This window comes from Dipodomys spectabilis, unplaced genomic scaffold (genome assembly GCF_019054845.1).
Source record: "Dipodomys spectabilis isolate Male_0828 unplaced genomic scaffold, ASM1905484v1 ptg000480l, whole genome shotgun sequence".
Lineage (NCBI taxonomy): Eukaryota > Metazoa > Chordata > Mammalia > Rodentia > Heteromyidae > Dipodomys > Dipodomys spectabilis.
In genome coordinates, this window is record NW_024871157.1 from 145524 (window position 1) to 169632 (window position 24109).

The following is a 24109-nucleotide window of genomic DNA, read 5'->3' on the forward strand; positions in this document are numbered from 1 at the left end:
TGGGCTGGCACACCCCGGGGCACAGCCGTGGGCACAGCCGTGGGCTGGCACACCCCGGGGCACAGCCGTGGGCTGGCACACCCCGGGGCACAGCCGTGGGCACAGCCGTGGGCTGGCACACCCCGGGGCACAGCCGTGGGCTGGCACACCCCGGGGCACAGGCGTGGGCCGGCACACTCCGGGGCACACCCCGGGGCACAGCCGTGGGCTGGCACACCCCGGGGCACAGGCGTGGGCCGGCACACTCCGGGGCACACCCCGGGGCACAGCCGTGGGCTGGCACCGGGCACCAGCAGCCCGCTCCTAGGGAACACACGGCCTCCCTCCTTCCTTCCGTCACGTACACATTTATTTGCGCGCGAGTCTTCACAGCACTGTCCCTGCAGTTCAGAACCCGGAAGAACGCAGAAAAATCCAGAAGAATCCCGCGCGTGCCTTCCCGCGTGGGTGACGACGGACACAGAGCCGCGTGGGTGACGGCGGGCATCGGGCCGCGTGGGTGACGGCGGGCATCGGGCCGCGTGGGTGACGACGGACACAGAGCCGCGTGGGTGACGGCGGGCATCGGGCCGCGTGGGTGACGACGGACACAGAGCCGCGTGGGTGACGGCGGGCATCGGGCCGCGTGGGTGACGGCGCCGGGCCGCGTGGGTGACGGCGGGCATCGGGCCGCGTGGGTGACGGCGGGCGCCGGGCCGCGTGGGTGACGGCGGGCGCCGGGCCGCGTGGGTGACGGCGCCGGGCCGCGTGGGTGACGGCGCCGGGCCGCGTGGGTGACGGCGCCGGGCCGCGTGGGTGACGGCGGGCGTCGGGCCACGTGGGTGACGGCGGGCATCGGGCCGCGTGGGTGACGGTGGGCGCCGGGCCGCGTCGGTGACAGCGTGCGGGAAGCCGGGCCGCGCGGGCGCCCTCACCAGGCCGGCTCCTGCGGGCCCATCCGAGCGCGGGAAGAGCGGACGTCGCTCCCTTACGTGCCCATGCATCTCCTTCCCAGAAGTTTCCGGAAGTGCCGTGCGCAGACGCACCGTTGGGCGCACGGCGCCGCTCAGAAGTCCTGCAGCTCGGGGATGCCCCGGTACAAATCCAGGGTCTCGGGGTTAGAGAAGGCGCCGCGGTGCTCCACGGCCCGGCCGGCCACCACCTGCTTCACCGCCACCTCCACCTTCTTGCCGTTCAGCGTGTACTGCGGAGCCGAGAGAGCCGGCCTTAAGCCCTGTGGCCACGCCCCCGGGGCGGTACCCTGGGCCACGCCCCCACAGGCCACATCCTTAAATGTAGGGCCGCCCCTGGGCCACGCCCTGCGACCACGCCCCCGGGGCGGTGCCCTGAGGCCACGCCCCCACAGGCCACACCCTATGACCACATGCCGGGGCAGTACCCCGGGGCTGCGCCCCAACAGACCACATCCTTAAACCGAGGGCCGCACCCCGGGGCCACATCCTGTGGCCACGCCCCCGGGGCGGTACCCTGACACTGATGAGCACGCCCCCAGGGGTGGTACCCCGAGGCCACATCCTGGTGACCACGCCCCCCGAGGACAGCACCACGGGTGCTGACCCAAAGGTGCTGACCACGCAGAGGGCAGCAGGTGAGGTGCGTGGAGGCCTGACGCCAGCCCGGGGGCCAGCGCAGGCCTCACCCCACTTCCCTGCCCAGAAGGCAGCACCAGAGCGAGGCTGAGCTCCGGGCAGCCCCCCACGTGAGCACATGAATGCTCCCGGCACCGGCCATCAGGCTGGAGGCGGCTCGCCCGCCACCACTAGTCCTGGCAGAGGCCCCCGGCCATCCCCACACCAGCGGCCACCCCAGGAAGCCAGCAATGGAGACTTCCGGGGCGTGGTGCCCCAGCTGGCACACCTTGGGGGAGAGGGGCACACACAGGTCACCACAAAGCCCAAAGTGCCCAGATTCACACTTCCTGGTTTTTGTGGTGTGTACCAGTCCTCGATCAGGTCGAAATCCAACCCACTCCCCAAACCATGTGGGTGGCACGCTGTGCAGATGTCCAACGTGTGACCGAGTCTTTCCTCTTTACTCAAGATGGGCTATGGGGACATCGTTGCACTAATGCACTTCAGGCTTCTAAGGCCTCCTTCTGAGAGCCAAGTAAACCTGCTGGCACCAGGAGTTAAATCTGAAATGCGACTGAAATCATTCACTTGAAGATTTCAGTGGCCGTGTGCACCAGCCAAGCCCCGCGTGCGGCTTACAGGGAGGCAGACGCTTCCGTGCATCGCCGCTCTCTGGCTGTGACACTCGTCTCCTGCTGATGCCCACTGGGCGGTGACTTGTACCCCAGCTGCTAAGACGGACAGAGGCAGTGTGCTAGAAACTGCAAGAAAGCAGCGCAGCCACTGGGCGCCTGGCAGGGCAAGCAGCCCGTCTGGGAAAGGCCACAGGCCAGGCAATGGCAGTGGTGGTGCTGGCCTGCAGCCAGTAAAGACTATCCGGTGCCACACCTGACCGTGCCTGCGGCAGGAAGCACACTGGTTGGCCTGTATCCCCCGGGGACACTTTGGCCCTTTGTGCCTTGTTGGCTAGTGGCTCCCTCCGAGGGTGCCCAGGCCCCATACTCAGGAAGGCACAGGGGATCAACTCTGAGCACCCTCCAGGCCCTGGGCACACTGGGGTGGCGAGCTTCCCCACCGGCCACTTCTACCCGAGGCCGGGCGCCTGGGCTCTAGTGCAAAGCTGAAAGAGCCCAGGCCAGATCGCCCCATTCCCCATTCATCTAGACCTCAGGGCCAAACAGCGGCACAGACGTCTTTTTTTTTTTTGTCGGTCATGGGGCTTGAACTCTGGGCCTGGGCGCTGTCCCTCAGCTCTTCAGCTCAAGGCGAGCGCTCTACCACTTCAGCTACAGCGCCACTTCCGGTTTTCTAGTGGCTTATTAGAGATAGGAGTCTCACAGTCTTTCCTGCCCAGGCTGGCTTTGAACCGCGATTCTCAGATCTCAGCCTCCTGAGTAGCTTACAGGCGTGAGCCACCGCGCCCAGCAGCACAGATGTCTTAAGCTGTCCCCTGACAGCTTCCCGAGAGGAGCTTCCAATCAGAAGGCAGACCTGTAGTGCCTGCTGCCCCTGACAAGCGAACTTTCTCACCCATGACCTGGAGACGCTGTGGCCAGCCATCCCACACCTCTGAGATGCAACTCTAAAAGGGCAGTTGCTAGGCAACATGGCTCCAGCTATCTGAGAGCTCAGGGGAGGCCAGGCTGCCAGGTGGGGACGTACCGGGATGCCCTGGGTCTCCAGGATGAGGCTGGGGACGTGGCGCGCGGACAGGCCGATGCGGATGGCATCTCGGATGCGCTTCACCAGGTCCGGCTCGAAGGCGTGGCCAGAGGCCATCTTCAGGAAGAGAATCACCCTCTCCTCGCCGTGCCTGTTGTACTGGGGCACACACAGGCTGTCCTCCACCTCCTCGAAGGCCTCCACTGCGGAGACAGGGGTGAGGCGCACAGGAAGTGCTCAGCAGCAGCAGTGCCCTGCCGCCTGCAGGACACTGGCCAGGGGCAGAGCTCAGCTACGCCAGGATGGACTGGTGTGTTTCAGGAGCCCAGGAGTCCAGAGCTGGGCACAGGGCTGGGTCCACCCATCAGACCCCACATTAGCCCGGCAGGAAGGCTGCCTCCCTGGAAGGGGGTCCTTGGGGCCCAGGCTGGGCCTGCACCCCGGCCAGGCAGCTTGACTGGGCTTCGTGAGCACAGGGCTGCAGGGCCCGCCCGGCATCCCGTACACTGCAGCACCTTCTGTGCCTCTCTATGCCTGTTTCCTTCCCGGTAACAGAGGTGACCCACCACCCCAACCGAGCCCACCAGGAGGCCCCCATGAAGGAGTGGGGCACAGCTGACCCCCAGGTAAGCCACTTGGACGGATGTGTTCTAGAAGAGAGTGTGTAGGCCAGTCACTTCTGGGGCAGGGACTCTGGAAAGGGACCCGGGGGCTGTGAGGGGCCCGGTGGGGAGCACGTGCCTACCGATGTTGTAGATCTCCGAGCTGCCGAACCGCACGCCGTTGGGGTTGAGTGTGCCGTCGCTAGTCAGGGAGACAGGGAGAGTGGGAGCAGGCCCCGCCTTCCCTGGCTGCCCCCAAACTCAAACCCTGGCTCTGAGCGTCCACTGTCCCTTCCCCGGTGGCAGCTGTGGTGGTGGCGCTCAGAGACACGGTCGGCCCCGTGCAGGAAGGCGCAGGGCGGGGACAGCACAGGCTGGGCGCAGGGCCCACATCAGCCTGTGCGGAAGCCCTTGGTGGGCAGCCGGGGCGCAGGGCGGGGCAGGGCACGCAGCACGTAGACCCCTCACCTGCGGCCCAGCATGACGATGCCCCCCGTCCGGGGGTTGATCCTGCAGTAGTCGCCGTGCGCCCACACGCCTGCAGGACAGAGCAGAGCGCACTCAGGCGGCTCGCGGTCACAGCCCTGCCCGGGACCCTGCTCCGTGCCAGGCAAGAGGGAAGCCCTCTGCACTGGCCACCTGCTGAGCCAGGAATACAGACCATTGCTGGCCCTTGAGGCGGTGACCTTTGTGACCTTTGTGCCACCCCACCTGGGGGTGGCCACTGGGGGAGCCCTGTGTGGGGATGCCCGCTATGAGGGCAGCAGAGCCCCGCAGCCCACCCCGCCACCAAGGGGCCAAGCGCAAGCCCGCCCAGGAGGCCCTGGTGCAGAGTCGGTGAGGTGTGGTTTCACAGACGGCTTGGGCTGGCCGGGCAGTGCCCGCGTGGGGAGCGGCCCGCCCACGCCTCCAGACTCACCTGGGAACTTGGAGAAATACGCCTTCCGGTACTTGCTCCCGTTCTCATCATTCCAGAAGTGGGTGGGCTGGCAGGGGAGGGGCTTCGTGCACACCAGCTCCCCACTCTCCCCCCACACGGCCCTGCCTGGTGGGGGGGGGCAGGGTAAGTGTGCAAGCCACACTCAGGTGGTGGCCCTGCCCAGGCGCTGGCACCTCTCCTCGGGGACCCCGCTGCCCGGCTCCTGAGCACAGCACCTGCCCCCCAGCTCGGCACCTGCCTCCCCAGGTGGGGACAGGGACGGCCCCGCATATAAACCAATAGGGGCACCCCACCCCCACCCCACGGTGCCTCCAAGTCACCCACACCAGCAACAGCAGCTCATCACCTTCCTCATCCCAGGCCTCCACAGCCATGGCCAGGTTCCGGGCCTGGATCTCCCCCTTGTACACGGGGACCGACACATTCTGACCCATGAAGCAGGAGATGATATCCGTGCCTCCTGCAGTGAGGGCAGAGGAGTCAGCCGAGGGGAGGGGCTGCGGCTGCCATGCCAAAGATCAGGGGCACCCCCCCCCAGACACACACACACACACACACACACACACATACACACACACACACACACACACACACACACACACACAGGAGGGCAGACGAGCCACCCCACAGAGCAGACGATCAGGGCCACAGGAACGGGCAGCCCCAGGAAGGATGAGGCCATCCCCACAGGGTGCAGCCGGGCGGGGGGGTGGGGGGGGATCCACCCCCACAGGGGGCAGAACCAAAGCTCTCTGGCCCAGAAAGGCCCGGGAACCCCTGGGGCCCCTGACGCCCTCCCACTCCTGGCCCTGCCCAAGAACCCCAGCAGGGCCAAAGAAGCAACGCAGAAGGCAGTCGGCAGGGCGGCACAGGCCTCCAAAATGGCACCTTATAGAGAGGTCTATGAAGAGTTCTCACAGCACGAGAAGAATCAGAATTGCAAATACTCAAAAAGAAATTAAAGTGGCCCAAGGATTTCTATGGACTGCAATATGGAGTCAATCAATATCATCAAGAGAGGAAGGCGGGAGCCTCAGGCCTCTCTCCCATACACACGCACGGGTGCACGCATATACATACATACACACAGCATGTGCGGGCACAGGCCTGAAGGAAAACACTGCAGGGAAGGGAGACACGGAGTTCCAGGCTTTACTATCACCTGCACCCATTACTCTCTAGGCACAGTGCGCGTTTATGAAGTGATGAGAAAAGGCCACTTGTGCTGGACACGGTGGCACAGGCCTGCAGTCCCCACACCAGGAGGCCGAGGCAGGAGATGACACGTTTGAGGCCAGCCGGGCTAGAGAAGCCACTGAACCCATACACAATGCACCAGCATAAATGCACACACGCAATCACAAAACCACCTCTGCGGCCTGCACGTGCCCCTCAGGGGGACTAGCTCTCAACGCCAGCTGGCACGGTGACTAAGCACTCATCTGTCAGCACCACAGGGGACACCCCCCGGGCCCACCCCTCCGTATCCCTGGCCCCATACCTGAGATGGAGCCCAGGAGCACGCTGCTCTTGATGCACTTGTAGACATACTCGTAGCTCTGGGCCTTCAGCGGGGAGCCGGTGGACAGGATGGTGTGGAGTGTGTGGAGATTGTGGGTTTCCGCTGATGAGCAGTCATGAGAGTTTACCCTGGGCCCCTCCCCAGCCCCACGGCCCCACCACACCCCAGAGCGGGGACAGGGCTCACCTGGCTTCATGTCCTTCTCTTCCAGCACCGACAGCCACTTGGCACCCGTCCCCAGGATGGTGATGCTAAGGAGACCGTTTAAAGGGACTGAGAGAGAGGTTTTGAAGCGTTTAAGTTCCCAGGGACTGCTAACCCTTTGCTGCAGTCTCTCTCACTAGGAAAGAACCTTCCCCACCAGTAGTGGGCCCGGTGTCAGGCCTCAGCCGGCCTCACCCAGGCCAGGAAAGTTTGGCTCCGGCTGGCGGGACTCGGCACCTACCCAATCCTGTCCACCAGGTCCCACAGCACGGCGGGCGTGGGGACCAGCGGGGAGCCATCATACAGGACCACCGAGGCTCCGGTGGCCAGAGCGGACACCATCCAGTTCCACATCATCCAGCCCACCTGTGGCAGACCAGGGGTGGGGGTCAGCCACGGCCAGGAGCCGCGCCCACCCGCCCCTCCAGCCAAGCCCCGGGGCCCACCGTGGTGTAGTAGAGCAGAATGTCGCTGCGGGCCGTGTTCCCGTGCAGCATGTGCTCCTTTAGGTGCTGGATGAGGGTGCCCTGTGGACGAGGGCACACAGGTGAGCAGCGGCCCGGGCCTCGCGCCCACCACACACGCTGCCCGAGGTAGCACAGGCCCCTCGCACTGGCCCAGGGTGTGGCAGCGCCTGGCCTGGCGAGCTACACCGTCATTTGTGACTCACACGGGGAAACCGCCGAGCTCTGCCCGCCCAGTGCCAAGCTCTGGAGGCACCGTGGACACCTGCTGGAGGGCAGGAGCTTGCCCAGGGAGGATGTCCCACCCGCTGACCCGGCTCAGAGCCAGGACAGATCGGCCAGGGACAGCAGGGGCCACCCGTCGCCTGCTGTTTTTGTTTGGTTTTTGGGTCCGGTCGTGGGGTCTAAACTCTGGGTCTGGGCGCTGTCCCTCAGCTCTTCAGCTCAAGGCTAGTGCTCTACCACTTGAGCCACAGTGCCACTTCCAGCTCTTTTCATTTTGCTTATGTGGTACTGAGGAATCGAACCCAGGGCCTCATGCATGCAAGGCAAGCACTCTACCACTGAGCCACCTTCCAGCCTGCCTGCTGCTTTTTTATTTCGATGCTTATGGGCAACAGATGCCAGGGGTGCAGACATGCCTCCCTGCCGCCCTGTCGCCACCGTGCTGAGCTGCCCTGCAGAGCCCCAGGGCTTCCCCCAGCCGCCCAGAGCCCACCCCACCCTGGTGTCCCGAGGGCACAGCGAAGGCCCCGCATGCCTCCTCTCCTGTTACCCGCACTGGGCCTCGGGTCCCACCAGGGACAGAACAGGTCCCTGGTCCCAGGCCGGCATGGGGCCACTGCACATGTGAACACCAGCCGCCCGGCCAGGCTTCCTGGCTGGCGTGAAGGCCCACGTTTCCCACACCTGTCACGCTCGGGAGAAGTTAGGAGGTGGGCACACCCGTGAAGCCAGCCCTGACGCAGGAAGACCACAAATCCAAGGGCAGCCTGCGCCACACTCAAGACACGATAACTCTCAACACTGGGCAAGAGGCTTAATACCAGTTCTCTGGAGCAAAGAGCCCAGTGAAAATGGAACACATACATCTTTTCTTGATCTTTCCCCATGCTAAATATACCAGGCACGGGCATTTTATGAGCAAACTCCATTATAGCTAATATATTTTTATGTTCTGCTGCTTTAAAAACGGCAGTCACTATGCGAAACACTAAAAATAACCGCACGGTGACACGCTCTGGCTGTTCTGGAAGTGTCTTCCTCAGCCCCACACATCCTCCCTGCCTACAAGGTTCTAAAAACGCCCATCTCGTGGCTGGGAGATGGGCCTGTGGCCAGACGCGTGGCAGCCCTGCTCGGAAGGTCAAGGCCAACGCCCCGCAGTCAGTGGCTGCTCGGAAGGTCAAGGCCAGTGCCCCACGGTCAGCGGCTGCGCGAAGGTCGAGCCCAGTGCCCGGCAGTCAGCGGCTAACTGCCGTTGAGTGGCAGGGCCACTTCTGCCCGCACAAAGTGGCACTGGGCCGGCAGGGGCCCGGGCCGCGGTCCCCAGCCTCCCACGCTGCAGTCTCTGGGTCGCCTGGTGCCCCGCGGTGTTTTGTGGGAGGACCTCACACCCAGGACTGGCCCCGTGCCCCGAGGCCACGCAAGCTCCCGTCTTGGGGAGCACACCGGAGAGGCTGCCCCTCCTGAAAGCTCTTCGCACTTTGCAGGTGTAAAGAAGCATCTGGAAAGGCCAGCGGCTACAACGGGCATTTACGCCATCCCCACACACCAGCTGAGCGCCGGCCAGCAGCGGCCAGCACTGGAGTCCTTTCCCTCGGTGCGTCTCTCCTCAGAGGGGAGAAAAGCCGAACGTGGCAGGCTGACCACTTTGCGGGGGCCTTCCCGCCCCCACAGCCTGAGCCCAGGGAGGGGGACGAGGTTCTGGGTGCCACTAGGCCGTGGTGGTCCACGGATGTCCTGCCAGCAGCATCTCCAGGCTGTGAGCCTGGTAGCGTGGCGCCATCCTTGACGTAAGGGCCGATGGTGGCACCAGCTCTCCAAGAGAAAGTTCTGGCTCTAGGAGTCCTGTGCAGTGGCACCCAGCTTGATGAGAGACCCGCTGGCGAGTTCCCTCTGGCTCCCCAGCCCACACTGGATGCAGCCGGTTGCAACCTGACACTCAGCCTCCCTGCCCCCAGCCGGGACTGAGCAAGCCTTTGCTCTCCACATGCTACCCAGTCTGCAGCATTCAGCCACAGCCTGGAAATGGGTAGAACAAAGGGCCCACTGGAGAGCCTCCTCGGGAGGCGGTGGCCATGCACAAGCAGGGAGGCGGGCCCCCAGAGCCCAGCCCCAGCCTCCAGCCTCCAGGACCCAAGACACAAGTTCCCAGATGCACCCTTCCGGACTGATCCCTAGCCGGATAAGTGTTCCCAGCCAATGGCCTGGACGACGTGCACAAGACGCAAGCCCGCGGCTCTGTTAGCCACCACCCGCAGAGTTGTGTTTCACAGTGCCACCAAGTGCACACGTTTACAAACACCCACACCTCACAGGACTGCCTGCAGCCAGGCCCCACTACCCTCCGTTCACATTCACTAAATACCCACAGGCCCGCACGGCCACCCACGCTCTCCTACGGCCACCCACACTCTCCCACGGCCACCCACGCTCTCCCACACCCACCCACGCTCTCCCACACCCATCCACGCTCTCCCATACCCATCCACGCTCTCCCACGGCCACCCACGCTCTCCCACACCCACCCACACTCTCCCACGGCCACCCACGCTCTCCCACGGCCACCCACGCTCTCCCACACCCACCCACGCTCTCCCACACTCTCTCACGTTCTCCCACATCTCTCCTACAGTGAGCAAGGCTGGCCCACCCTGTGGGAGCCCACCCTGGGCGCTCACTGTCCCATGGTGACCTCCGCACCAGTCACCATAGCGGCATCAGCTAGCAAGCCCTGGGGCGTCAGCTCCCTGTGGCGGCTGCTGCCGTGGCTGGGCGGTGGGTGTGCCGGGGGTCTGTAGGGAGGACAGGCAGGCCTGGGGGGGGGGGGGGGCCTGGCAGGGAGCGGGCCCCGGCGGGGGGTGGGGGGGAGCCCTGGCAGCAGGCATACCCCGGCGGAGTGCACCATGCACTTGGGCGCGCCGGTGGTGCCCGAGGAGAACATGATGAAGAGCGGGTGGCTGAACGGCAGCTGCTCGAACTCCAGCTGGGGGGCCGGCTCGCCCAGGCCCAGGGCGAGGAAGTCATCCAGAAACACGCTGTGGACAGAAACATGGAGACAAGGTGAGCGGCGGCTGCTCGGGAGCCGCAGGGAGAGCAGAGAGGGAGACACGCCACCAAGGTCCGGCTGAAGGCAAGCTGAGGATTTCCAGCTGGCTCCCAGCATGTGCTACTCGGGGGCCAGAGGTGTGAGAGCCACGGCACAGAGCGGAGTGGGGGGGCGGAGGGGGGCAGAAAAGTTAAGAGACACTAGTCTCCGATTAACCAGTGGGGGGAGACCAGAAATGGAGCTGTGGCTCAAGTGGGACAGAGCTAGCCTTCAGCAAAAATACTCAGGGACAACATCCAGGCCTGGAGTTCAAGCCCCAGGACTGGCACGAGGAAAAGGCTCCTTAGCCCAGCACAGGACTGAGCTCTGCAGTCACCCTGGGAGCCACAGCCACCAGCACACGCACACACTGCCATCAGGACTTCCAGCCCAGCTCCTTTGTTTCCTGGGATTACCTGCTGGGCACTGGACCCCAGGGCCCCCTGTGCGGCGCAGGGAGGCCGCCAGCCTAGGATCACACTCTGCAGACAGAGGGGACAGCACTGCTCGCGCACTCACGCAGCAAGACTAAACATCTGACCAAGAAGAAATGTTAAAAATCCAAGCTACTGCTGGGCACCGCTGGCTCACGCCTGTCATCCCAGCTACTCAGGAGGCTGAGATCTGAGGATGGAGGTTCCAAGCCAGCCCAAGCAGAAAAGCCCCTGTGAGACTCTTATCTCCAATGAACTGTTCACTCACAGCCCAGAAATGGTGCTGTGGCTCAAGTGGTAGAGCGCTACCTTTGAGTACAAAGAGGCTCTGGGACAGCGTCCAGGCCCTGAGTTCAAGACCCAGGGCCGGCAAAAAGAAAAACTAATCCAAGCTACTGACTGACGTGTGCCCAGCCTTACCCTAAACCGACAGAGAGCAACAGCAGGGTGGCCACAAGCCACCAGGGCAACACAGCCCTTCGTGTGCCCAGCTGCCCCCTGCCCAGCACCGGCTGTCCACTGTGCAGTGGCCAGCGCACTTTCTCTCTTCCAGGGATGGACTGGGGTCCACCACTGGCCAAGGAGAATGAAACACAGCACGTGCAAGGCAGGAGAGGCCTCAGGCCCGGGCAGGGCCCTCAGTGCCAAGGCTTGTCCTGACCACGCAATGGTTTGTAACAGACAAACAGAATAATTCAGCACTGAGAGACAAACCAGCAAGGCCACCCGCTCTAGAGGGTCAGGAAATGAAACACCCGGAACTCAGGCCACAAAAGCCTTGCTCCCCACCCCCCAACCCCACACAGCCATTTATATAAATGCCAATCAGACAGATGCTCCACACAGAGAAAGACTAGCTTTCAAACCGTCCACAGATCACAGCAAACACCACTGCTTTGGTTTATCTTCCAGAAATGAAGAGCCCGAGGGTGGCTCGACCTCACCTCTATGGATGGGCTGTGCAGGGTTCTGCTGTAGCTCAGCCACCAGCCACCGAAGCAGGACAGGGCCTAGGGCCTGGGCGGAATGAGGGGACAGCTGTGCACACAGCAAGCGAGACTGTGGACACACTTCCCACCAGTCACTGGGACATGGGGGCGGGGCCACGTGGGCCTGAGCCGGCAGGCCTTCCTCCCCGCAGCTCTGTGGCTCCCGCAGAAAGACTCGGGAGACAGAATCGAGGGTGGCTTGCAGCAAGCCCAGAGCTCCTGACTCTAATGGACAGAGGCTGCAGGTGTTCCTTGGGACACTATACAGATCCCGGTGACGACAACGTGACCCACAGCTGTCACTGCGCTGCCACCGCGTGGTGGAGAGGCCCCTCGGGGTCACCCGGACTTGACCTACAGACTGTGCCTGCCACCAGCACCTGCAGCTGCCGCCAGGTTGCTTCCAGAATGCTGGCACCCCCGGGAGGCCCAGGCAGGCAGGCGCCCCCTCCCCCTGCCCCACACCGGACTCCTGGACACTGAAGCTCCGCCTACTCGTGGGCACTGTGGGCCAGCAGCTCACTCCCGCTGCAGCAGTGACACCACATAGAGCGTGCCGCACCCCAAGAGGACATCGCACCCTAGGAGGTACGCTGCACAAAACATGGCACCTGCTGTCTCCCCACATCAAGGCTTCTGTCCCCTCCCCTGGAGGGCCCAGGACCCCTGGTGCGACCACACAGCCTCCAGGGCTCGCTCTGGGCACCTCCTGCCAAACTGAGACTCTAAGAACAAGACAAACTCAGCTTGAACTAAACCACCAGTAACCCAAGACACAAAATGTCAGGAAGCAGTGGGGCATCCGTGCCCACCACCTGTAATCCCAGCTACTCAGGAGGCTGCGGTCTGAGGATTGCAGTTTGAAGCCAGTCCCAACAGGAACGTCCACTAAACTCCATCTCCAAAATAACCAGCAAAAAGGTGAGCTGGAAGCATGGCTCACGGGGTAGAGCATCCGTGAGTAAACTGAGCAAGCCTGCACAGGACCTGGCAGGTCTTCTGTATATTTACCTCTGTCTAGGTGACTACCACCACCCCTGAACGCTGAGAGACAGTTGTCACAGCACAAGAAACAGTTTTCTCCCCTAAGTTCCCACGTGCCACTGTTTACACAACCAGGTCTGGGCTCTATCCCAGGACCACGAAAGCAAGAGAGACAAAGGCCTGGCTGTTACCTGTTGGGGATCTTGGAAATGTCTATCTTGTCTCTAGTGGTGACGTAAGGAATCACCACCACCCTCTTCAGGTCAGGCAGGCCTAGGGGAAGGGAAAGGCCAATTACCCAATGGACGTATGCGCTGGGCCTGATGCTGTGTGTGTGCACAGGTGCACACAGGACTCCAGGGAGACGCCACGCACACACGTGCACATTCACACGCACGTGCAGAAGTCTCTGGGAACCTCTGGGCCCACACGGGGCTCCGGGGTGACTCCGCGCACGCGCGCACCCGCACCGCACCCCTCCCCTCACGCGCGCTCCAGGGTGACTCCGCGCACGCGCGCACCCGCACCGCACCCCTCCCCTCACGCGCGCTCCAGGGTGACTCCGCGCACGCGCGCACCCGCACCGCACCCCTCCCCCTCACGCGTGCTCCGGGGTGACTCCGCGCACGCGCGCACCCGCACCGCACCCCTCCCCTCACGCGCGCTCCAGGGTGACTCTGCGCATGCATGCTCCGGGGTGACTCCGCGCACGCGCGCACCAGCACCGCACCCCTCCCCTCACGCGTGCTCCGGGGTGACTCCGCGCACGCGCACACCCGCACCGCACCTCTCCCCCTCACGCGTGCTCCGGGGTGACTCCGCGCACGCGCACACCCCCACCGCACCCCTTCCCTCACGCGTGCTCCGGGGTGACCCCGCGCACGCGCGCACCCGCACCGCACCCCTCCCCTCATGCGTGCTCCGGGGTGACTCCGCGCACGCGTGCTCCGGGGTGAGTCCGCGCACGCGCGCACCCGCACCGCACCCCTTCCCTCACGCGTGCTCCGGGGTGACTCCGCGCACGCGCGCTCCGGGGTGACTCCGCGCACGCGCGCACCCGCACCGCACCCCTTCCCTCACGCGTGCTCCGGGGTGACCCCGCGCACGCGCGCACCCGCACCGCACCCCTCCCCCTCACGCGTGCTCCGGGGTGACCCCGCGCACGCGCGCACTCGCACCGCACCCCTCCCCGCACCTTTCACCACCTGCTGCAGCTTGCCCAGGTGGCTGTGCTCCTTGCCGTTGTAGAGCACGGCCTCCACCGAGAAGATGAGCTTCGGCTGAATCTGAGAAAACCGGTCCAGCACACCCTGAAAATGGGGGAGACGTCACCACAGGTCGTCCTGCAAAGAGCAAAGACCCGCAGCTGCCGACGGGAGCGCTGGGCAACACGGCCACGGCAGCCGCGGCGGAGAAGCCATCGCCGCACCAAGGCAGGCCGTGGCAGCAGGAAGCACTGAAGGATGTGGCGATGTGCCCGGTCCTGTGGCGCGCCCCGGTGCCCCTGGGAGCCTACAGAGCACACGCACCCTGCACCCCACACCGCGACAGGCAGGGTCTGCTCCTGGCTGCAGGCCAAGGCCAGCGCAGAGGGACCAGAAGCTAATGGAGCTGGGAAGAGGGACTAACGATGCGCGGCCTTTGCTCTCACTGCGCGCTGGGCACCGGCCGGGGTCCCACACAGATTCTGCTGTGGCCACAGCCACGCATGCTACAGGCAATGCGCAGTGCAGGCAGCCTCTGCCTGGCGGCCATCACCCCTGTAAACCCAGCACGGGAGGCTGAGACAGGAGAATCGCAAGCACAAAGCAAAAACGCTATTTTGATATGAGATGCATCTCAAAAAAATAAAAAGAGAAAGACAAAGGAGGAATTAACCCTGTAGGGAAAAATTACTGGTAAACAGCAGCAGAGAAAACAATGTTTAAAAAAAAACTCACACTGCTGTCATCCTAGCTACTCAGGAGGCTGAGATCTGAGGATTGAGGTTCAAAGCCAGTCCGGGCAGGAAAGTCCATGAGACTCTTATCTCCAATGAGCCACCGGAAAACTGGAAGTGGAGCTGTGGCTCAAGTGGTAGAGCGCTCACCTTGAGCTGAAGAGCTGAGGGACCCAGAGTTCAGGCCCAGACCCAGAATTCAAGCCCCAGAACTGACAAAAAAATAAAAAAGGCTTGTGACTCATCCTGAGAGCACCTGCCCTACCAAGCACAAGCCCACAAGTTCAAATCCTAGCACAGCCAAAAACAAGAACCAAACAGATCAATAAAATACACAGCCTGACGGGTGTGATGGACGGCTCCCAGGCCAGCACCTCCCCCACCACTCACAGAGGCCCCACTCCCCCTGCCACAGGCAGAGAAACTGAGGCAAGCGACAGCAGGTCCCACCAGGGACCGTACACGAGGCCCCAGGCTCAACGCCCAGCACCGGCTCTTTCTCCTGTGACACGGCCCCACTGGAGACCCCATCCACAACCTACAGCCGTGTCCCCCAGGACCCTCACATGGCCCGACTCACGTTCACACCGAAGTCTGGGGACGTGGAGCTCCAGATAGCACCGATGCTTGCGGCAGCCAGCATGGCCTTCACGGCATGTTCACCATTCGGTAAGTAGCCTGCAGGGCCAGGGAAAGTCCCCCGTGGGTGTTTAAGGCAGATTCCCCAAAGTTCGCCCAGCGGCCAGACTGGGGGGGGGGACCAGCAGCGGGACCTGCTGGCCTCTCCCCCCATTCTCCACACTCCCCTAAGCCGCCCCTGTGGGTCCGGGCCTCGGGCCTCTCGTCCACAGCCCCCACTCTGCTCCCACGCAGCAGCCACCTTTCAGGCCCTGGAGGCTTCCACTCAGCCAGCACATGTCCATCCACACCAGAGCACACGCTCCCCACTCTTCCCTCCACGAAACGCCCATGAGCTATCTCCACCAGCCACCCACGAGAGCCAGGGCGCCGCTCCCACGCCGCTCGCTGCCCAGGCTGCAGAAGCAGCCCGCACACCCCGGGACCAGCTGGCTGTGCCCTGCCCTGCTGCGCCCCATGAGGCCCCCTGGCCTCGCCCTCCTGGCAGGCACAGCTGCTGCCCGAGGCCAGTGCATCCCCTGGGGGGAGGCACACCTCAGCCAACGCTGCCACAGATGCTGCCCACACACACCTGCCCACCCCGCAGCCCCACCTGCCAGCATCGGCATTTTCCTGGAAGTTAAAGTGACGGGAAAAGCGCGTGGGGCTCTTAGTGGGGACGGGGACTCTCCTCCAGGGAGACAGGGGAGGGAGGCAGCCCAGGCCTCAGCTGGGCTTCTCATCTGAAACGGGGGCCCAGCATGCACACCTCTGCAGATGCTGCGTCCCAAAGGGCCAACGGGCCTTTGCCCAAGCTGTGTCTGCTGCCTGCAGCTTAGGGCCAAGTCCTAAACACATCTTCATTCCCACAGCCAGCACCCCCTTGGCCTCCAGGACACTCACCAACCACCCGGTCGCCTTTCCTCACTCCCATCTTGCGCATAGCCGCTGCAAACAGAGCCACCTGCTGCCGCAGCTCCTGGAAGGTCACCTTCACGATCTCCTCTCGGCCCTCGCCTGGAAGTCACAAGGGCAGGTTGCACACAGACCGGGCAAGGAGAGGGGGCAGAGAGGCCCACGCATTCCCAGGGACCCAGGTGGCCGACAGGGACACAGCATGAGTATGCATCTGAGCCGGGGCACCGCGCGAGTGTGACCCTGTGTGCCGGGGCACCGTGTGAGTGTGACCCTGTGAGCCAGGGGAGGTGTCGGCACCACACAGATCCTCCTCGCCCTATTTCACAGTCGCATTCCACAGGGCCGCCCTGCCCCTCAGCTGCCATTAATCTGCTGCCCATCCCTACAAGTTTTGCACTGAAAGAAGGTTCTAGAAACAGAATCACACAGAAACTGGCCTTCTGAGACTTTTCCAATCAGTATAGTGCTTAAGGATCAATAGCTCGTTCCTCTCCTTCCACCTGTGGTTTTGATGGTGCCTCATTTACTGATCACAAAGAGAACACAGCCAGGCGTGGTCTCTCACACCAGCCATCCCAGCACTCAGGAGGTAGGGGCAGGACAATCTCAAGTTCTAGACCAGTCTTGGCTACACAGCAAGATCCTGTTTCAGAGAGAGAGAGCGAGAGAGAGAGACAGAGAGACAGAAACACAAAAAGAGACAGAGAAACAGAGAGAGAGACATAGAGACGTAGAGAGAGAGAGCTAAAGATAATGCAAAGCTGAGCACCAGCGGCTCACACCTGTAATCCTAGCTACTCAAGGGGCTGAGATCTGAGGATCAAGGTTCAAAGCCAGCCCGGGCAGGAAAGTCTGTGAGACTCTGATTCAATAAACTATTCAGAAAAAGCTGGAAGTGATGCTGTGGCTCCAGTGATAAGAGTGCTATCCCCTTGAGCAAAAGCAGCTCAGCCCAAGTCCTGAGTTCAAGCCCCAGAAAATGCAGACATTCTGTAAATATCAAACATTGCAAAAAAAGAGAAAAATATAAGTAAGAAAATTCAGTGCTCAGCCTACCCGTGACAGGCGGCCCCGCGGCCGGCCGGTTATTTCTGGATGGACTGTGGCCTCAATGCACTGGCTCACGGGGGTGGGGGGTGGGGGCAGGCCCCGGAGACGCCGGAGACCCTGCTGCAGGGTGTTTAAGGCACCGACACTAGGGCTGTCGGGTCACTTGCTACCTCCGAAGGCACAGATGGGACCTGAGCACCGCACTGTTGCCTGGGGAAGATGCCCCCCCCCCACCTTCCCACACGGCTTCATTCCTAATCGTCAAGGGTGTGAACACCCGCCCGCCCCGTGGACACCGGCCCTGTGCCCACCCCGGGAGCCTTTGTTCACCCTCTCCTGACCTCCCTCCCTCAGCAGGGCAAGGTCTCTTCTAAGAACATTCCAGTCACCTGAGCTCTACCGTGGGACAGCTGCCCATCAGGCAGGCACTGTGGCCACTGCATGCTGCTCCCGGGAGCTCGGAACCCGTGCGGGCCGTGGACAGGGCTGGGCTACGCAGGGAATTCCTGAGGGGCACGGGCCAGACGGCCCGCAGCCAGAGCGCCGGCCAGCTCAGCAGCGCCTTGGAAGAAACCCGACTGAGGGCTCAGTGTGTGTCAGCATCAGGAGAGAGAGAAACATCTGGGCGAGATCCCTAGTCCACAGGCTCCTGCTCCCAGCCACCGTGTGCAAGCACAAGCAGCGATGGCGGGGACCCAGCCCGCACCCTCCACAGCCCCCGCACCCCTCCACGGCCCCCGCACCCCTCCACGGCCCCCGCACCCCTCCACGGCCCCCGCACCTCCACGGCCCCCGCACCTCCACGGCCCCCGCACCCCTCCACGGCCCCCGCACCCCTCCACGGCCCCCGCACCTCCACGGCCCCCGCACCCCCACGGCCCCCGCACCCCTCCACGGCCCCCGCACCCCTCCACGGCCCCCGCACCCTCCACGGCCCCCGCACCCCTCCACGGCCCCCGCACCTCCACGGCCCCCGCACCCCTCCACGGCCCCCGCACCCCTCCACGGCCCCCGCACCCCTCCACGGCCCCCGCACCTCCACGGCCCCCGCACCCCTCCACGGCCCCCGCACCCTCCACGGCCCCCGCACCCCTCCACGGCCCCCGCACCTCCACGGCCCCCGCACCCCTCCACGGCCCCCGCACCCCTCCACGGCCCCCGCACCCCTCCACGGCCCCCGCACCTCCACGGCCCCCACACCCCCACGGCCCCCACACCCCCACGGCCCCCGCACCTCCATGGCCCCCGTACCCCTCACGGCCCCTGCACCCCTCAGCACAGTCCTTCAGAAGCCCTGGGGCCGGAGCTTTCCCAAGTGTGGCCCAGAGCTCCCCAAACCTGCTAGGCTGCTCAGCCAGATCCAAAACCCTGATTTAATCAGAGAGTTACTCAGTTTTTCTTTCTTTTTTTTTGTTAGTCAGGGCTTGAACTCAGGACCTAGGTGCTGTCCCTGAGCTATTTTTGCTGTAAACTAGCACTCTACCACTTTGAGCCATGGCGCCACTTCCAGTTTTTTGGTGGCTCATTGGAGATAAGAGCATCACAGACTTTCCTGCCCAGGCTCAGACTTCTGAGTAACTAGGATTACAGGCCTGAGCCACCAGCACCCAGCTCTATTTTCATTTTTGGCGTTGAGACAATCTCTCACTGTGTGGTCCAGGCTGGGCCTCAATCTCGCCAGTGCGGGAACACAGACACCAGCCACCACGCCCAGCCCACAGGAAGCCTCTGCCAATAAAACTCATCACTAAGGTTAAAGCATGTCCTTTATACCACTTCTTCCAGAGACTGCATAACACATAGATTGAAGTATTCTTTTTTGTGTATATGTGCCAGTCCTGGGACTTGAGCTCTGGGTTTGGGCACTATCTCTGAGCTTTTCTGCTCAAGGCTAGCCCTCTACCACTTAAGCCACAGCTCCACTTTTGGCTTTTTGCTTGTTAATTGGAGATAAGAGTTTCATGGACTTTCCTGCCTGGGCTGGCTTTGAACCGTGATCCTCACGATTTCAGCTTCCTGAGCAGCTAGGATTACAGACTTGAGTCACCAGTGCCTGGCCAGGAATATTTTTCAAACTTTATTCTACAAGGAGAAGACAGTGGGAAAGTATCTATCCTTAATCTCTATCCTTTCCAAGACATGAAAGCACTCAACACATGTCTCCATACTGAGCATGGTGGCCATGCTCAGGGGCTGAGGCTAGAGGATCACGCATCAGATGCCAGCCTGGGACACGGAATGAGCCCATCTCCAGAACAAAGACAAACTCAAGAAAAACAAGGCGTGTCTCCACTTCTCCCACAGACACCTCACAGCAGGACTGGCCGCCAGCCATCCTGTAGTCTGGATGCTTCAAAGCCCCTCCTCACACTGGCGGTGCCCGCCTTCCCCACTCAGGAAGAGCCCTGGGGCCACAGACTCACGTGCCACATAGAGGGCGACCCTGTCATTCTCCTTGTGCCGAAGGATGTTCTCAGCGTAGTTCAGGCGGCTGCCCTTGAACCACTCAGGGACGTCTGCAATCCCTTTCGATGTGTCCACAACCTGCAGAGATAAGAGCATGTCCTGGAACTCACACACACACATACAGAGCACGTCCCTGTACTCATACACATGTGTGTGCACACTCGTAGTATGTCTGCTTTGTACATGTGTGCACACACAGCACCTCCCTGTACCCACACAGGTGTGCACGAACACACACCCAAAGTGATGACAATGGTAGAGAAGCAGAATGTCTCCCTACCTCATCATACATGCGTGAGTAGACGATTCCACTGAATTTCCAGAATTCTGCCCAGAAGTCTGAATAGGATTCCACTGACCAATGGTACAGGTCGTCATAATTCTCTGAAAGCAAAGGCAATGCACAGGCTCAGATGCCCCTCGGAGGGGGGATGCTGGCAGGGCAGCATGGAGGCAGAGCACCTCAGCCCCGACCTGGGCAGGTGTGTCTGAGCCATTCAAAGGCCCTGAGTGAAGATGGCCCTCAGAAGGAATGAGGCCGGGAACTGAACATCTGACCCATGTAGCAGGAGTCAGACCTAGAACCCTGGCTATGTGCCCTCAGTCAAGTTCCTTACTCTGCCTCGGTTTACCCAGCTGTAGAATGGGGAGGATACAGAGCGTGACTCCCCGGGCCTTGGACACGATCGGAGCAATGTCAGGAGCCCAAAGCCACTGGGTAAACTCGATTGGGGACGCCGGGTCACGACTCCTTAGGCGAGCGCTCGGGAGGCCAGGAGGGGCTGGGGACCGGCGGAGGGCCGGGGGCGGCACCACGCGCCCCGGGGCCCACTGACCCCGCACGTGCTCCCGCAAAAGCGCCCCCTACGGACCCCGCTGGGCCTCTGAGCTCCGGGCACCACAGGCAACACGACCTCCAGGGGTCAGAGGACACGTGTGGGGGCAAGGAGGCACGCAGCTGTCCTCACCGCCTGAGAAGAGGCCCCCGCAGGGGCACCGGTGCCGAGGCGGCCTGCACCGGCCAAAGATGCCAGCTGCCCAGCAGGAGGGCGCCGCCGCCCTGGGCTCCCGCCTCCAGCCTCCACACCCGGGCCTCTTCGACCTTGTCTCCCCATCACCCTGGTGACAGCGTCCCAGATGCCTGAGTCTGAAGGAGACTGAGGCAGGGCGGAGAGGACGCCCCGCCCCCGCCCCGCCCTCCAATAGCATCCTGAAGAAGCAGGACGCCCCGCCCCCGACCCGCCCTCCAACAGCATCCTGAGGAAGCAGGACGCCCTGCCCCCACCCCGCCCCCGCCCCGCCCTCCAATAGCATCCTGAGGAAGCAGGACACCCTGCCCCCACCCCGCCCCCGCCCCGCCCTCCAATAGCATCCTGAGGAAGCAGGACGCCCCGCCCCCGCCCCGCCCCGCCCTCCAACAGCATCCTGAGGAAGCAGGACGCCCCGCCCCCGCCCCGCCCCCGCCCCGCCCCGCCCTCCAACAGCATCCTGAGGAAGCAGGATGCCCCGCCCCCGACCTCCACCTGCCCGACACTCCCTCCAACAGCATAGCGAGAAAGGACGCCCCGCCCCCGACCCGCCCTCCAACAGCATAGCGAGAAAGGACGCCCCGCCCCCGACCCGCCCTCCAACAGCATCCTGAGGAAGCAGGACGCCCCGCCCCCGACCTCCACCTGCCTGACACTCTCCCTCCAACAGCACCACAGAAAGGAAGCCCGCCCCACCCGCCCTCCAACAGCATCCTGAGGAAGGATGCCCCGCCCTCGACCCGCCCTAGACTCACCCTCCAACAGCATCCTGAGGAAGGAGGATGCCCCGCCCCTGACCCGCCCTCCAACAGCATCCTGAGGAAGGAGGATGCCCCGCCCTCGACCTGCCCTAGACCCGCCCTCCAGCAGCTTGCTGAGAGGACGCCCCGCCCCTGCCCCCCCCCACGGGAAACAGGCGGTCACCATGGCAGCAACTTAATGCCCACAGGACCTGAGTGGGGAAGCACAGTGGGCCCAGAAAGTCCTCTCAAGGTAACTCGGCCACTTGGGATTTGATTCCAGGCCTGCAGCCCGGAGGGGGGCGGGGGGGGGGGGGGACCCACGGGCTCTCCCTGCCTGCTCCCTGCAGGCTTCCGGGTGTTCTGGGGGACATGTCAACCAGCCGCACCTGCAAATGTCAGATGCAGAGCCTTGGGCCCTAAACAGACCAGCGCTGGGGTGACCCAGTGCTAAGGCCACCTGACAACAGGAACCAAGCCTTCTACTTGTAGGCAAACTCCGGCCAGCTGCCGAGAGAGAGGGCTAGCAGCTTTCTCCAAAAGAGCATTCCTTTGAAGCCAGGGCAGTGCTGCCCTCTGTAATTAAAGGGCCATGAGGTTGCAAGAGGCTGGCAGCACATGGGCTGCAGGGCTGGGCACGGCGGGCGGGGCTGGCACTGAAGGCTGTGCCTGAGAGCATGTGCACATAGGCTCCTGTGTGGACATGCGGGGGGCCTGCGGGGGTCAGCTCAAGCACAGACAGAACTATAACTATGCTCTGGCTATGGGAAAGGACTCTGCACCTGCAGGAGGGCCTCGCCCCTCCTAAAGCAGACAGGTGCCCACCCACACTCGTGACCTGGGGCATAAGCCCCATCACACACCCTGGGGGGAGAGGAGAACAAAGGAACAACAGCACCCGAGCTAGAGAGCTTATCTCCAATTAACTGAAAAGCCAGACTTGGAGCTGTGGCTCAAGTGGTAGAGTACCAGCCTTGAGCAAAAGAAAGCTAAGGGAGAGCACCTAGGCCTGAGTTCAAGCCCTACCACTGGCAGAACAAAAAGCATAAACAAGAGACTTTTTTCTTCTTTTTGGTCAGGGGGCTTGAACTCAGGGCCTGGGCTCACTCCCCAAACTCTTTTGCTCAAGGTCAATGCTCTACCACTTAGAGCTACAGTGTCACTTCTGGTCTTTAAGGGGTTAATTGGGGATTTTTATACCAGGGTTGACTTTGAACTGGGATCCTCAGACCTCAGCCTCCTGAGTATCTAGGATTACAGACGTGAGCCACAGGCGCCTGGCCAAAAATCACTTTTAAAAGCAAAGCCCAAAGCGTGGAGGGCAGGCAGGTACGCAGCTGGTAAGAAGAGGAAGCAGCAACAGGAAGTGCTAACTGGCACCAAAGGTAGGGGCACCTCTCAGCGGCCCCGTGGCTTCCTGGGATTGCGGGCCCAGCATGACAGGCTCTGGGGTTCACGGGACAATTCCGGGCTGGAAACAGAGGAGCTGCCCAGCAGCCAGGGGCGATGCTGTGGTCTGACCTGTGACCGCCTCACGCGGCCCTCCCTCCGCCCAGAGGCACAGGAGGGGACCGAGGCTGGGACGACCTGATGACTGGGAAGAGGGGCAGCCTGTGCACCACCCTGGTGGGCACAGACACAGGCTCCCTCCTTTGCACCACTTCCTGTGGAGAGAGGAAGTTCCGCCCTGCTGTGAACCGAGGTGGAACAAGTGCCCAGCCCGGGTCTCCGGTTCCCGTCGCTGTTATTGCAGCAGAGGGCTCGGCAGCATCTCGCAGCTGGCACAAGGCGGGGCTGGCCGGGCCCTGCCCGCTTCCCTAGTCCACACCCCTCGGCTGACGGCGGTGGGAGGCCGGTGCGGCCAGGCCCACACCTGTCCGGGGAGGGAGGAGGGGGGGCGGGGGGGGGCAGCCAGGTGGCAGCTGCCAACGCCTTGGTCAACAGGGACGCGCTGGGCGCGGGGAGCCACGCGGAGCCCATGTGAGACCGGCGCTTCGGACCATCCTGGGCGCCAGCCGGGGAGCGCGGGGAGCAGCCGCCCGGGGCGGGGCGGCGGCGGGGCGATGCCGGCAGCCCCGGGACGACACCCACCGAAGCCAGGGCGCCCTGCGGCAGAGGGCGGGGGAGGGCGCCGGGGCCCGCGCGCGGAGCGAGCGGCCGGGCGGGAGGGAGGGCGCTCCCGGCCCGCAGCGGGCCACGCCCGACCGCTCCGCGCGCGGGGCGGAACGCGAACCCCGCCAGTGGGACGGCCAGAGCCCCGCTCCGGGAGGAAGCCCCGCGGCTGGGCAGGAGGCCTGGCCGGCCTGGGTCGCCGGGGTGACGGCGCAGGGAGGCGGGTCCGCGGGCGGTCCGGCCCGGCCCGGGCTGCGCGGGCCGGCGGGGCGGGCGACGCGCCCGGGGGGCGGCAGCGCCTCGGCGCCAGGCAGGGTCCAGGCTCCAGGCAGCCGCGGGAGCGCGGGCGGCGGCGCCGCGGGGCAGCACCCCGGGGGACCCCACACTCACCCAGCGCCAGGCCACAGGCGGCGGCGGCGGCCGCCCGGAAGCGGTCCATCTGCGTGTTCTTCTTGCTGTCCGGCTCCCACATCACCTGGCACTCCATGATCTCCTCGCGCCCGGCCCGCGCCTGCTTGGACATGGCTGCGTCGGGGGCGGCGGGGGCGGCGGCTGG

At 63.6% G+C, this 24109-nt stretch overlaps 1 protein-coding gene across 1 annotated transcript; it reads right to left on the reverse strand.

Moving 5' to 3' along the window:
• Positions 1 to 828: 828 nt before the first annotated feature.
• Aacs (acetoacetyl-CoA synthetase) lies at positions 829 to 24109 on the reverse strand. Its single transcript, XM_042668957.1, has 18 exons — positions 23944 to 24109; positions 19954 to 20057; positions 19631 to 19751; positions 16143 to 16256; positions 15202 to 15299; positions 13878 to 13992; positions 12874 to 12955; positions 10078 to 10225; positions 6948 to 7028; positions 6743 to 6867; positions 6484 to 6548; positions 6277 to 6399; positions 5122 to 5235; positions 4755 to 4880; positions 4304 to 4373; positions 3979 to 4037; positions 3234 to 3436; positions 829 to 1183 (listed from the first exon to the last, which is right to left on the reverse strand). Exons 1-18 carry the CDS (start codon positions 24074 to 24076, stop codon positions 1046 to 1048), a joined length of 2019 nt encoding a protein of 672 aa, XP_042524891.1. The 5' UTR covers positions 24077 to 24109; the 3' UTR covers positions 829 to 1045.

Excerpts from the sequence above, each read along its gene's own strand:
- Aacs (XM_042668957.1), bottom strand. The coding sequence starts at position 24,076 with ATGTCCAAGCAGGCGCGGGCCGGGCGCGAGGAGATCATGGAGTGCCAG. Across the intron at positions 20,058-23,943 it reads CGCCTGTGGCCTGGCGCTGG|AGAATTATGACGACCTGTAC; the intron begins GTGAGTGTGGGG and ends CTTTGCTTTCAG. Across the intron at positions 19,752-19,953 it reads ACTCACGCATGTATGATGAG|GTTGTGGACACATCGAAAGG; the intron begins GTAGGGAGACAT and ends TTATCTCTGCAG.